Source organism: Oncorhynchus mykiss, chromosome 20, assembly GCF_013265735.2.
Source record: "Oncorhynchus mykiss isolate Arlee chromosome 20, USDA_OmykA_1.1, whole genome shotgun sequence".
In the NCBI taxonomy this organism is placed as follows: domain Eukaryota; kingdom Metazoa; phylum Chordata; class Actinopteri; order Salmoniformes; family Salmonidae; genus Oncorhynchus; species Oncorhynchus mykiss.
Window position 1 is genome coordinate 5,073,354 of NC_048584.1, and position 15,305 is coordinate 5,088,658.

General features: G+C 43.7%; 1 protein-coding gene across 3 annotated transcripts in view; it reads right to left on the bottom strand.

Annotated features, from left to right (window-relative positions):
• Nucleotides 1-586: 586 nt before the first annotated feature.
• Nucleotides 587-15,305, bottom strand: part of LOC110498836 (MAGUK p55 subfamily member 2-like) — an 87,375-nt gene continuing 72,656 nt past the window's right edge. For all 3 annotated transcript variants that reach the window (XM_021575484.2, XM_036955626.1, XM_036955625.1), the window contains 7 exons: nucleotides 11,620-11,751; nucleotides 11,385-11,487; nucleotides 7,139-7,207; nucleotides 6,756-6,917; nucleotides 6,294-6,496; nucleotides 5,735-5,863; nucleotides 587-2,357 (listed from right to left, as the gene is read on the bottom strand). In XM_021575484.2, the coding sequence (XP_021431159.1) occupies nucleotides 2,181-2,357; nucleotides 5,735-5,863; nucleotides 6,294-6,496; nucleotides 6,756-6,917; nucleotides 7,139-7,207; nucleotides 11,385-11,487; nucleotides 11,620-11,751 (975 nt within the window). In that variant the 3' untranslated portion in view covers nucleotides 587-2,180. The remainder of the gene's footprint in view (nucleotides 2,358-5,734; nucleotides 5,864-6,293; nucleotides 6,497-6,755; nucleotides 6,918-7,138; nucleotides 7,208-11,384; nucleotides 11,488-11,619; nucleotides 11,752-15,305) is intronic.

Below are 15,305 nucleotides of genomic sequence, written 5' to 3' on the forward strand. Positions count from 1 at the left end.
ACGGTGAGTATTCTAATAGTTCTACCCGAGTGTATGTAGTAATGCATGAAGTAAAATGATTATGAAAATTTGAGAAAAACAAAAAGTAGAAACCTGTTTTATCAGAGCTCGAGGCGAAGCACCCTTGGTCAGCGCTATCTTAACCACCCACTCATACAGAGATCTCCGCTAAACATAGAGTTAAGATGTTTAGCTGTCTCTCTGTGACCACCGATAATTTCAGAACAAAGTCGACTACAAATACAAAGTTGGCAATGTCTTTGCAATTGTTACAACCAAGCAAATGACAAACAATGCTTCAAATGAAAACTAAGATGACTGCATTAAAAGATAAATAATATAGGCTGCATAGGCCTATTGTCACGCCCTGGCCATAGAGAGGCTTTTATTCTCCATTTTGGGTAGGCCAGGGTGTGACTAGGGTGGGCATTCTAGTTTCTTTATTTCTATGTTTTCTGTTTCTATGTTTTGGCCGGGTATGTTTCTCAATCAGGGACAGCTGTCTATCGTTGTCTTTGATTGGGAATCATACTTAGGCAGCCTTTTTTCCTTTGTATTTTGTGGGTAGTTATCTTTGTTAGTGGCACTATAGCCCTAGGAAGCTTCACGGTCGTTTCTTTGTTTCTTGTTTTGTTGGCGACATTTACATAAATAAAGGAAAATGTACGCCCACCAGCCTGCACCTTGGTCCGGTCATTTCCACGACGACGACCCTAACACCTATATACAGTATTTCAATCATATTGAAGTACATTTTATGTTCAGTTATATTTTGCTCATTTTAGGTTAAGCTACTCTTTGTAATTTTGGCCTCACTATTTGTCATTATGTGTAGCAACATGTGCAATGATATGCCACATTTTGTGCATTATTATTGGATAACCAGCCTCAATATTTGCTGCCATATGTGGCAATATCTAAAGCTGATCCGAGAGCAGCACTGCCTTTCTTTCGACCCTATCAGCACCGACACACGCTCCAACGACGCATTTAGCAAACATTCTCTCTGCGTGGTGTTTTGGGAAACGCATGTTACACATTTGGCCGTTGTAGGAACGATAGAAACGTTAAAACACTCGTATGCCTAAGTTACTATTGGGAAACTATTGGGAAACCGGGCCCAGATCTTTTGAATGGTAATGAAGACTTGATAATCAAATTCAGGAAAACAAGGTGATTTAAGATATTTATGACATAACATCATATTCATATTCGTGATTTAGTCATATCAATGCCTTCTCTAAAAATATTTGACGCCCAAGAAGTAAGACATGGCAGAAAGGTAGAAAAGTATCCTTTGAACTTCGTCTCCTGCTGCTTTGACAGCATGCCGGAGCATGCATGCTCTAGCCGAGTACTTACTCGTTTCGTCCTGCAAATAGGCATTTCTATTAATATTTACATGAAACATTTTTACTTTTACTCTTCATTGATGCCAAGTTGTGGAAAGAACTGTAGCCTGGATCCCTTCATCAAACAAACGTAAACTATTTGGTTTCACCAACAAAAAAAAACATTTCCCATCAACAAATGCAGATCCATAATGTCAAGGAACAAAACTTATGATATGTCGGGTTGAATGTGTCCCTCACTATCAAATACGTGTTTAAAACACATTTTTATCCAGGGTCTTCCGGCTGTGGGCTGCCATTGTAGATCACGCAGTAGCTAACTCTCACAGGAAGAACTTGTTACTTACAGGCTGTTTGAAGGGTTTACAGGCTGTTTGATGTGTACGCTGTTTTTGTTAATGAACATTGCAGGCCGGTACTTTTTTTAATGCAAAAAAAAGAATTGTAGACCTGGCGAGCTGCCGAAAGATTTGTAGTTCTAATGAAACGGATTTCACTTTTCGGCTTCATGCTTCTTCTTGGCCATCAAATACATTGAAAACCATCTTATGGTAGAGTATACAATTTCACATATATCTTAAATGGCCACGTTTTCATGACTTGGACGATGCAAATTTGAGGCTCATTTTTAGCCTACAAAACAAGGGAAACGGAACTAAAATTGACGTAACTTGCACATCGTATAGCGTTACACGCTGCTGAGGGAAACTCCACTCCTTTACAATTTACTCTCTCCTAATTGGTCCCACTCTACCTGCCAACTCCTCAGACCTTTGACCCCTATTCTGACCTCCTGACCTCTAGCCCTGACCTCTGATTGATTGGCCTTTAGAAGACCCAGCTGACAGGAACCCACTGCTGCTCTGAGCTCAGTCTCTCCAGTGCCGTCTTCAGGCCGCAGAAGGCCCCCTCCAGGCTGTCGTTGATGATGTTCAGGTCAAAGAAATGTCCGTAGGCACGCTGGATCTTCTCGCTCTCATCCAATGTCCTCTTCAGCTCAGAGTCCTGCATGGGAGGAACAACATGGTGATGAGAGTGGTGATAGGAGGTCTACGCCCAAACAGTTCGAGCTTCTAATTTTAAAAATGTTTCTCTCCAGAAATAAGTCTCTCACTGTTGCCACAAGTCATAGACCCCCCCAGCTCCCAGCTGTGCCCTGGACACCATATGTGAATTGATTGCCCCTCATCTATCTTCAGAGTTAGTTCTGTTAGGTGACCTAAACTGGGATATGCTTAACACCCCGGCAGTCCTACAATCTAAGCTAGATGCCCTCAATCTCACACAAATTATCAAGGAACCCACCAGTTACAACCCTAAATCCGTAAACATGGGCACCCTCATAGATATTATCCTGACCAACTTGCCCACCAAATACACCTCTGCTGTTCTCAATCATAATCTCAGCGATCAGTGCCTCATTGCCTGCATCCGCGGTCAAACGGCCACCCCTCATCACTGTCAAACGCTCCCTAAGACACTTCTGCGAGCAGGCCTTTCTATCCTGGAAAGATATTGACCACATCCCGTCAGTAGAGGATGCCTGGTTGTTCCTTAAAAGTAATCTCCTCACCATCTTAAATAAGCATGCCCCATTCAAAAAATGTAGAACTAAGAACAGATATAGCCCTTGGTTCACTCCAGACCTGACTGCCCTCGACCAGCACAAAAACATCCTGTGGCGGACTGCACTAGTATCGAATAGTCCCCGCGATACGCAACTCTTCAGGGAAGTCAGGAACCAATACACACAGTCAGTTAGGAAAGCAAAGACTAGCTTTTTCAAACAGAAATGTGAATCCTGTAGCTCTAACTCCAAAAAGTTTTGGGACACTGTAAAGTCCATGGAGAATAGGAGCACCTCCTCCCAGCTGCCCACTGCACTGAGGCTAGGAAACACTGTCACCACTGATAAATCCACGATAATCGGGAATTTCAATAAGCATTTCTCTATGGCTGGCCATGCTTTCCTCCTGGCTACCCCAACCCCAGCCAACAGCTCCGCACCCCCCGCAGCTACTTGCCCAAGCCTTCCCAGCTTCTCCTTCACCCAAATCCAGTTAGCAGATGCTCTGAAAGAGCTGGACAATCTGGACCCTCTCTTTCTAAAATTATCCGCCGCCATTGTTGCAACACCTATTACCAGTCTGTTCAACCTCTCTTTTGTATCGTCCGAGATCCCTAAAGATTGGAAAGCTGCCGCGATCAACCCCCTCTTTAAAGGGGGTGACACTCTAGACCCAAACTGTTATAGACCTATATCCATCCTTCCCTGCCTTTCTAAAGTATTTGAAAGCCAAGTTGACAAACAGATCACTGATCATTTCGAATCCCACAGCACCTTCTCCGCTGTGCAATCCGGTTTCCGAGCTAGTCACGAGCGTGGCTGAGGGGCACCCAAGGTACTAAACGATATCATAACCACCATCGATAAAAGACAGTACTGTGCAGCCGCCTTCATCGACCTGGCCAAGGCTTTCGACTCTGTCAATCACCGTATTCTTATCGGCAGACTCAACAGCCTTGGTTTCTCAAATGACAGCCTCGCCTGGTTCACCAACTACAGTGCCTTGCGAAAGTATTCGGCCCCCTTGAACTTTGCGACCTTTTGCCACATTTCAGGCTTCAAACATAAAGATATAAAACTGTATTTTTTTGTGAAGAATCAACAACAAGTGGGACACAATCATGAAGTGGAACGACATTTATTGGATATTTCAAACTTTTTTAACAAATCAAAAACTGAAAAATTGGGCGTGCTAAATTATTCAGCCCCCTTAAGTTAATACTTTGTAGAGCCACCTTTTGCTGCGATTACAGCTGTAAGTCGCTTGGGGTATGTCTCTATCAGTTTTGCACATCGAGAGACTGAAATTTTTTCCCATACCTCCTTGCAAAACAGCTCGAGCTCAGTGAGGTTGGATGGAGAGCATTTGTGAACAGCAGAATGGTCCTGTATTTGGCTCCATCCATCTTCCCATCAATTTTAACCATCTTCCCTGTCCCTGCTGAAGAAAAGCAGGCCCAAACCATGATGCTGCCACCACCATGTTTGACAGTGGGGATGGTGTGTTCAGCTGTGTTGCTTTTACGCCAAACATAACGTTTTGCATTGTTGCCAAAAAGTTCAATTTTGGTTTCATCTGACCAGAGCACCTTCTTCCACATGTTTGGTGTGTCTCCCAGGTGGCTTGTGGCAAACTTTAACCGACACTTTTTATGGATATCTTTAAGAAATGGCTTTCTTCTTGCCACTCTTCCATAAAGGCCAGATTTGTGCAATATACGACTGATTGTTGTCCTATGGACAGAGTCTCCCACCTCAGCTGTAGATCTCTGCAGTTCATCCAGAGTGATCATGGGCCTCTTGGCTGCATCTCTGATCAGTCTTCTCCTTGTATGAGCTGAAAGTTTAGAGGGACGGCCAGGTCTTGGTAGATTTGCAGTGGTCTGATATTCCTTCCATTTCAATATTAGCGCTTGCACAGTGCTCCTTGGGATGTTTAAAGCTTGGGAAATATTTTTGTATCCAAATCCGGCTTTAAAGTTCTTCACAACAGTATCTCGGACCTGCCTGGTATGTTCCTTGTTCTTCATGATGCTCTCTGCGCTTTTAAAGGACCTCTGAGACTATCACAGTGCAGGTGCATTTATACGGAGACTTGATTACACACAGGTGGATTGTATTTATCATCATTAGTCATTTAGGTCAACATTGGATCATTCAGAGATCCTCATTGAACTTCTGGAGAGAGTTTGCTGCACTGAAAGTAAAGGGGCTGAATAATTTTGCACGGCCAATTTTTCAGTTTTTGATTTGTTAAAAAGTTAGAAATATCCAATAAATGTCGTTCCACTTCATGATTGTGTCCCACTTGTTGTTGATTCTTCACAAAAAAATAAAGTTTTATATCTTTATGTTTGAAGCCTGAAATGTGGCAAAAGGTCGCAAAGTTCAAGGGGGCCGAATACTTTCGCAAGGCACTGTATGTTCTCTATTTGTATTTGATTGTTGCCACTTGTGTTTACCAGTATGGATGACATATGCATTAGAGTGCAGAATGTGTTTTGAGAATGAGAATGTGTTTAGAGTTTTGCTGAAAAGTCTGCAAATTGTGTTTTATCATGTGAAATGGTTTAAGGTATTGACAACAGACTGCATAATTAGCTAAATGAGTCCAGGCAACTGAGAACTTTGTTCAGCCAATGGGTTTTAGTGTTTTAGCAATTGAGAAAAACTGTAATTAAATATGATGATTTGCTAGGGTTAATGCATGTTCAACATACCAGTCATACATTTTAACGCGTTTCAAACAACATATTCTGCTAACTGGAACAATGATGTAGCTATGATACAACTGTCCAGTCTGTCTGGGACTCACTGTTAACTGCTTAGTCATCACTCCGGCTTCTTTGGCAGACTTATTCATGGCTTTGAGAACCTCATAATCTGGAGCCTCAATAAACACCACGTAGGGAAGGAACTCTGATGTCCGCAGAACCTTAAGTGCCTGCAGAAAGAAATTAAATAGTTGAAATGCAGTTTTAATCATAGATTATTAGTAGATGCTAATGCAGGTAACGAGCTAATCAAATTAACTATGAACCACTTGGGAATATTGAGTCTCATTAAAGTGTTCCATTCCTTCCATTTCATCTCCGTAAATGCAAACCTTGGCTTTGGTTAAAAAAATAAGAACGTTCTATAATAATCCTATTACTTCACTGATCTATGTGCCAAAGTTTGGCATAGTGGTAATGTAGACAACAATCTCCATAAAACAATAAAATACGAAGGGGGGGACCCAATTCTGTTGTCCTTTCAAAAAAGAAAGAAAAAAAGGTCAAGATCAACCTCTTCTCTAGACATTGATGCAGAGAAAATGTGTCTGGAGTATTACACCGATGAATGAATAAAGATGCCCAGATGCTATAGTCTACCTGTGGGTTGACATCCAGGATGCAGATCTTTCCAGCATCCACCACCTCATGGATGGAGTTGATCTTGGTGCCGTAGAGGTTCCCGTCGTACTCGCCGTGCTCCAGGAAGCGTCCGTTCTTAATGTCCGTATCCATCTCAGTGCGAGTCATGAACGAATACATCTGTCCATCCTTCTCATCCACCTTGGGTTTCCTCGAAGTAACTGGAAACAGGTAATAAAGAGAGATTGACGGTTGTTGTTGGGTGATGTACAGAAAGGTGTAGCAACTGACAAGCACAGTGCTGAGCAACGCACACAGAATAAAGAAATGTAGCCCTTGTATCTCATACAAATGTGAATACAGTATTTGTATTTCTAAATTGTTTGTATGTTTTTAAAAAAAAAATTAAATATGGCATAAATCACAGAGGGTCAATGTCAATGGCTGGTCAGTGTTAAATGCTACTGTAGTGCTACTCACAGGGGATGGTGGTCCCGTAGCGCAGGGGGTCTGATACCAACAGTTTGTTTTTTAGACTACGGCGGCCCACTCCCTGTGCTCCAATCAGAACCAACGTCTTCCGGCGAAACGGGGAAACCTTGGCAACCTCCTCGTAGATCCTCAGCTCGTGCCGATCAAACTCTGGACAGGAACATATTGATATCAGACATCCACATAATCAGTGTTACTATCAGTATTACTTTACCTAATCTAATTCGTGCTGCACATACACAATATAGCATACAACATTGACAACCGTTTACACTGTTTTATAATCAAGTTTACAAGTAAAGAATACAATGGCAGCAGTTTCAAACATTGTTACGTTTACGAATTGTCATTTTGGCACAAAAAAAACGTACCTGCATTTTTGGTTGTCAGATACATCATCTTTTTTTTCTTCTTCCCACCCATTCCAGAACAAAGAGGACCTGAGAAAGGCAACACACAAAATGTTGTCTTCATTCAGTACTTCCCAACCCACTTAAATTGAGTCTTTATCAATTTAATGGATAGTACCTGCCAGTCAGGGTCGGTTGCCTTTTACAATGTTGCTGCTCTGTATCATAAATCAAGTCTGCAATATGTAGCCTGTACCACCAGAGGGGAGTATGCCAATGCATTACAGCAGGGGCCTTCAATCTTTCCCAGAAACCTCCTCCCAGGCAAACAGCGACCCAGGGACCCCCTTCATATATTAGCAAAAAAATGTAAATGTTCCCACGTCTTGTCTTATCATTAGGTGACAGATAATGGCAAGGAGAACTAATCAACATTTTATAATGAATGGATTTAAAAGATTGGTTTTCATTATTTTGACCTCCCCACATTGGATTTGTTAGAGGAAGTGTAACTCTAACATAGCCTATTAGCTAGAAAGGTAACTCCAGCTGTTTAGCTGTATAAACAAAGTTTAGCTATGTGTTGGCAAAAATGTATGTTCAAGCGAAGAAAGCTTACTAGTAGTTTTATTCTCCTCTTTTCTACTGTAGATAAGTCAATTAAAATGTGTTTATTCTGCTGTTTCTAGTGATATTCATAAAATCATGAATAAAAAAAAAAAATTTTTTTTTGGTATATATATATATCTATATCTATAATTTAAAAAAAAATAAGACTCCAGGTTGAATACCCCTGCATTACAGAAAGGAAGGCAGTTCAATTTGATTACAACAGTACACCTGGGAATCTCTGCCACTGCCCAGTCGTCTCTTCAGTATGGCTGGCTGGGAATCTCTGTCCCTGCCCAGTCGTCTCTTCAGTATGGCTGGCTGGGAATCTCTGTCACTGCCCAGTCATCTCTTCAGTATGGCTGGCTGGGAATCTCTGTCACTGCCCAGTCATCTCTTCAGTATGGCTGGCTGGGAATCTCTGTCACTGCCCAGTCGTCTCTTCAGTATGGCTGGGAATCTCTGTCACTGCCCAGTCGTCTCTTCAGTATGGCTGGCTGGGAATCTCTGTCACCGCCCAGTCGTCTCTTCAGTATGGCTGGCTGGGAGTCTCTGTCACTGCCCAGTCGTCTCTTCAGTATGGCTGGCTGGGAATCTCTGTCACTGCCCAGTCGTCTCTTCAGTATGGCTGGGAATCTCTGTCACTGCCCAGTCGTCTCTTCAGTATGGCTGGGAATCTCTGTCACTGCCCAGTCGTCTCTTCAGTATGGCTGGCTGGGAATCTCTGTCCCTGCCCAGTCATCTCTTCAGTATGGCTGGCTGGGAATCTCTGTCACTGCCCAGTCGTCTCTTCAGTATGGCTGGCTGGGAATCTCTGCCACTGCCCAGTCGTCTCTTCAGTATGGCTGGCTGGGAATCTCTGTCACTGCCCAGTCGTCTCTTCAGTATGGCTGGCTGGGAATCTCTGCCACTGCCCAGTCGTCTCTTCAGTATGGCTGGCTGGGAATCTCTGTCCCTGCCCAGTCGTCTCTTCAGTATGGCTGGCTGGGAATCTCTGTCACCGCCCAGTCGTCTCTTCAGTATGGCTGGCTGGGAATCTCTGTCACTGCCCAGTCATCTCTTCAGTATGGCTGGCAGGGAATCTCTGTCACTGCCCAGTCGTCTCTTCAGTATGGCTGGCTGGGAATCTCTGTCACTGCCCAGTCGTTTCTTCAGTATGGCTGGCTGGTGGGCTTTAAGGACATTCGTTTGAAGCAGAGATAACAATGGGCATGACATAACCCCTTGATATGTCTCTTTGTTCATGGATACAGTTATGACTGTGATATTGACGCAGTTTATATATTTGTTGATGGAATGCATTAAAGGGCCGGACCTTTGAAAATGGACCACTTCTGCTTTTTAAATATGTCTCGATCACATTAAAATCATATACTGAATTCTGGTTCCAATGGCTCAGTCGGTAGGACCATGGTGCTTGCAACACGACTATTGTGTGTTTGATTCTTACATTGACTTGATACAATCAATACATGTGTTGACTATAAGTAGCTTGGGATAGGCATTTTGTATACAGTCGTGGCCCCAAAAAATTGCATCCTTGTACTTTTTTCTCACAATTTTCCCTAAAAATAAGTTGAAATTTAACAAAGTATTTGTTCTCCACAATTCTTTATTTCACTGTTAATATTACAGAACCTTTGTTTTTTATTCAGAACTTAATATATCCATTTAAATTTAAAAAAAATAAAAAAAATGACATTGACAAAATTATTGATACCCTTGACTTAATATTTGGAAGCACAGCCTTAGGTCAAAATAACTGCAATCAAGCGCTTCCTGTAGCCAACGACGAGCTTCCTGCACCTCTGTACTGGCAGTTTGGGCCACTCCTCTTGTGCTCCCAGATTAGAAAGGTGCTGTTTTCAATGGGATTTAGATCTGAACTCATTGCTGGCCACTTCAGAACAGTCCAGCGTTTTGTCATGAACCATTCCTGGGTGCTTTTTGAAGTGTGTTTGGGGTCATTGTCCTGCTGGAAGACCCATGACCTTTGACGGAGACCCAGTGTTCTAACACTGGGTTGTCAGAAAGGCATGCTCAAGTCTGTTTTGTCAAATTGCAGTCAGGCTTTCCAGTCTTTCTCTAAGCAGTGGGGTCCTCCTGGGTCTCCTACCCCTTCCATTGAGTTGGCGACGGATGGTGCGACAGGAAACTGTTCTACCTTGTGTCTGAAGGTCAGCTTGAATATGTGTAGCAGTTGGCCGAGGTGCTTATCCACCATTCTAACAATCCTTCGCTGCAATCTTCCATCAAGTTTTCTCTTTGAGGCCATGTCCAGTGAGGTTGGCTACAGTGGCATGGGCCTCAAACATCTCGATAACATTACATACGGTGGAAACAGGAACATCAAGGTCTCTGGAGATGGACTTGTGGCATTGAGATTGTCCATGCTTGACTACAATCTTGTGTCTGACGTCCTCAGATAATTCTCTGGTTCTTTCTTTTGTCCATGCTCGTTGCAGTACACACAGTGTCAAGAGAGATCTGGAGCTGGTTACTACAGGTACCAGTCCTCTTCTCTATTTAACCTGGATGAATACGTGATGTTTATACTGCAGGCACCTGCAACTCACCACTAGTGAGTTCAATTCCAAAGTAAAGGAGAATCACCTGCTGGAAATCTAATTATTTCTAACTACTTCTAGATGGTGCAAATAATATTGTCCGGGCCATTTTAGGATTTCTTTGTGGAATAAGCTAAGATGTAAATAAATTATTCAGATTTTTTTTTTTAAATTATTATTATTTTTTGCACACTGAAGACATACGTATTTGGATACCAAAATGTTTTATTTTTAAACAGTTTTCTGGAAGAAATTGTATGTATGACTGTATGGCCATATCATATACTGCGTGAATAACCCCCACAAGTGTCACATATTTGTCTCATACAGGTCCAAGGGCAGTCTTAGTGCCTTAGTGGACTGCCTGACTGCCACCTCCCTCTACTGAAGTGAAGAGCATGTGGCTGCAGGCAGGGCAGAGTGGGGGACTCACCTCCTACCACCTGTGCTACAGACAGAAAGAGAACACTACAGTATGAATGTGACCTGGCACCTCCTGTCTAGAAGGAGCTTAAGGAGGAACAGCCTGCCTTTCTGAGTCATGTCTTTCTAAGTCTGCTGCTTTCTGGTAGTCCCTCTTCACTGATTAAACAACCATCTTGAAGGGTGACAAGGGGACAAGCAGGCAGTCGAAGCGTACGCACACAAAACACACAGAACAAAAAAAAGTATTTATTTTGTCGCATTTATTCTATTCATGTTTCATGTTGGTGGACCATATTTTGCGCATTCAGACAATAAAAAAAGTATAATCTTATCCCATTTTAGTTTTTCTTGTTTTATCTTCCTGACAAATGTGGACTCCTGAGTGGAGCAGCGGTCTAAGGCACTGCATAGCAGTGCTAGAGGCAACACTAGAGACCTTGGTTCGATTCCAGACTATCACAACCAGCTGGGATTGGGAGTCCCATAGGGCAGCACACAATTGGCCCAGCGTCATCCGGGTTAGGGTTTGGCTGGGGTAGGCCGTCATTGTAAATAATTTGTTAACTTGCCAAGTAAATGTGTTCAACTTGAGTAAATTGAGTGCTGTCTTTAGTGTGTGGAAGATGCCAAGCTCCTTTGTATCCTCAGTATATAATATACAGTACCTGTAGTAACCAGCTCCAGATCTCTCTTGACAAAAGCCTTCCTCTTCTCCTCCAGTAGCTGGCTAGGGATGAGGCCTGCACTGCCCCCCACTAGGTGACATGCCTGTGGTGGAAATACATTCATAAAGTGCTTCGATCACTGCATTGGAACCACAACATATCTTTTTTAAACTATTTAGGATAAACATGATAAAGTGAAAGACTAAACAGTGGTTGTCCGTTAGAAGTGACTGACCTGCCACCAGTTGAGGTCCTCCTGGTTGAAAAGCTGCAGGATGTCTCCACTGCTGAAGCCCAGGCCTGCCTCCTTACAGGGGATTAGGTTGTCATGGGACGGGTCGTAGTCAAAGTGACACTTCACATACGTCTGAGGGAGATAGAGAGGGAGCTCGGTGAACAGGTCAGAGCTTGAGTAGAGGTAAACACCATCTAAACATAATACATTCTCGGGCCGACTCTTTTCTCTGTATATATCAATGATGTTGCTCTTGCTGCGGGCGATTGATTCCCTGATCCACCTCTACGCAGACGACACCATTCTGTATACTTCCGGCCCGTCCTTGGACACTGTGCTATCTAACCTCCAAACGAGCTTCAATGCCATACAACACTCCTTCTGTGGCCTCCAACTGCTCTTAAACGCTAGTAAAACCAAATGCATGCTTTTCAACCATTCGCTGCCTGCACCCGCACGACCGACTAGCATCACCACCCTGGATGGTTCCGACCTAGAATATGTGGACATCTATAAGTACCTAGGTGTCTGGCTAGACTGTAAACTCTCCTTCCAGACTCATATCAAACATCTCCAATCTAAAATCAAATCTAGAGTCGGCTTTCTATTCCGCAACAAAGCCTCCTTCACTCACGCCGCCAAACTTACCCTAGTAAAACTGACTATCCTACCGATCCTCGACTTCGGTGATGTCATCTACAAAATAGCTTCCAACACTCTTATACCACCACTTATACCACCCACCACTGCGACCTGTATGCTCTAGTCGGCTGGCCCTCGCTACATATTCGTCGCCAGACCCACTGGCTCCAGGTCATCTACAAGTCCATGCTAGGTAAAGCTCCGCCTTATCTCAGTTCACTGGTCACGATGGCAACACCCACCCGTAGCACGCGCATCTCACTGATTATCCCTAAAGCCCACACCTCATTTGGCCGCCTTTCGTTCCAGTTCTCTGCTGCCTGTGACTGGAACGAATTGCAAAAATCGCTGAAGTTGGAGACTTTTATCTCCCTCACCAATTTCAAACATCTGCTATCTGAGCAGCTAATCGATCGCTGCAGCTGTACATAGTCTATCGGTAAATAGCCCACCAAATTTTACCTACCTCATCCCCATACTGTTTTTATTTATTTACTTTTCTGCTCTTTTGCACACCAATATCTCTACCTGTACATGACCATCTGATCATTTATCACTCCAGTGTTAATCTGCAAAATTGTAATTATTCACCTTTTGCACACAATGTATATAGACTCTCTTTTTTTTTCTACTGTGTTATTGACTGTGTTATTGAAAATTGTAATTGTTTACTCCATGTGTAACTCTGTGTTGTCTGTTCACACTGCTTTGCTTTATCTTGGCCAGGTCGCAGTTGCAATTGAGAACTTGTTCTCAACTAGCCTACCTGGTTAAATAAAGGTGAAATAAAAAAATAAAAAATAAAAATAAACATAATATCTAGTGCTCAATACACTGCCTACTTCAAAACGTTAAACACTTTATTACAGTATTTGTTTACATGCCATACTACTATGAACACAATACCGGCAACCTGTGTGTGGTCTCAATGATTCCTGGTGAATAGCTACAGTATCTGGTCAAGACCATCTCAATCAAACAGCCTTGCTCACATGAAACTCATTCATCTGCCTCTTACTGTCCCAGACAACACAAAGCTAGAGCACCACCCCTGTATCCCATCTCCTAAAAATGGAAGAGTCGGAGGAAGTTAGAGCCCAAACAGGTAGCCATGGCAACCCTTCCCTATGCTCAACGGTGATTACTCATGGCAGCAAGTTGAAGTGTGAATGAAATGCTCCCCTCAGCCCCTGAGCTACTCTAGCCCTCCCATCACCCCTTCTACCCCCCGGTGATTTTAGCAATGTGGAGGGAAATATTGTCACTTGGAGTCACAGACAGGACACTGAGTAAAAGGAGTATTCTACTTAGCTCGGTCACCTCAGCATACACCAGCACAGTACAGAGAGATGGTAGTTAATGTTGGTACTTTGTAATATACCGGGCGGATCTCTTTAATGGACTGGATTAATTGAGCACTTAAGAGGAATGCATCATCCATTATCAATGTAGTGTAGCACCCACCTGCACAAAGTGCCTTGTATGTAATGTAATGTTACGGTGTTTGGACAAACTGTTTATCTCATTGTTGAGGGCCGCCATTGTCCCTGTTCCCAAGAAAGCTAAGGTAACTGAGCCCCGCAGCACTCACTTCCGTCATCATGGAGTGCTTTGAGAGACTAGTCAAGGACCGTATCATCTCCACCCTACCTGACACCCTAGACCCACTCCAATTTGCTTACCGCCCCAATAGGTCCACAGACGACGCAATCGCAACCACACTGCACACTGCCCTATCCCACCTGGACAAGAGGAATACCTATGTGAGAATGCTGTTCATCGACTACAGCTCAGCATTTATCACCATAGTACACTCCAAACTCATCATCAAGCTCGAGACCCTGGGTCTCGACCCCGCCCTGTGCAACTGGGTACTGGACTTCCTGACGGGCCGCCCCCAGGTGGTGAGGGTAGGTAACAACATCTCCACCCCGCTGATCCTTAACACTGGGGCCTCTCCTGTACTCCATGTTCACCCACGACTGCGTGGCCATGCACGCCTCAAACTCAATCATCAAGTTTGCGGACGACACTACAGTGGTAGGCTTGATTACCAACAACGACGAGACGGCCTACAGGGAGGAGGTGAGGGCCCTCGGAGTGTGGTGTCAGGAAAATAACCTCACACTCACACTCAACGTCAACAAAACAAAAGAGATGATTGTGGACTTCAGGAAACAGCAGAGGGAGCACCCCCCTATCCACATCGACGGGACAGTAGTGGAGAGGGTAGTAAGTTTTAAGTTCCTCGGCATACACATCACGGACAAACTGAATTGGTCCACTCACACAGACAGCATCGTGAAGAAGGCGCAGCAGCGCCTCTTCAACCTCAGGAGGCTGAAGAAATTTGGCTTGTCACCAAAAGCACTCACAAACTTCTACAGATGCACAATCGAGAGCATCCTGTCGGGCTGTATCCCCGCCTGGTACGGCAACTGCTCCGCCCACAACCGTAAGGCTCTCCAGAGGGTAGTGAGGTCTGCACAACGCATCACCGGGGGCAAACAACCTGCCCTCCAGGACACCTACACCACCCGATGTCACAGGAAGGTCATAAAGATCATCAAGGACAACAACCACCCGAGCCACTGCCTGTTCCCCCCGCTATCATCCAGAAGGCAAGGTCAGTACAGGTGCATCAAAGCAGGGACCGAGAGACTGAAAAACAGCTTCTATCTCAAGGCCATCAGACTGTTAAACAGCCACCACTAACATTGAGTGGCTGCTGCCAACATACTGACTCAACTCCAGGTCACTTTATTAATGGAAATTGATGTCAAAAATGTATCACTAGCCACTTTAAACACTTAATATAATGTTTACATACTCTACATTACTCATCTCATATGTATATACTGTACTCTATACCATCTACTGCATCTTGCCTATGCCGTTCTGTACCATCACTCATTCATATATCTTTATGTACATATTCTTTATCCCTTTACACTTGTGTGTGTATAAGGTAGTAGTTGTGGAATTGTTAGGTTAGATTACCCATTGGTTATTAATGCATCGTCGGAACTAGAAGCACAAGCATT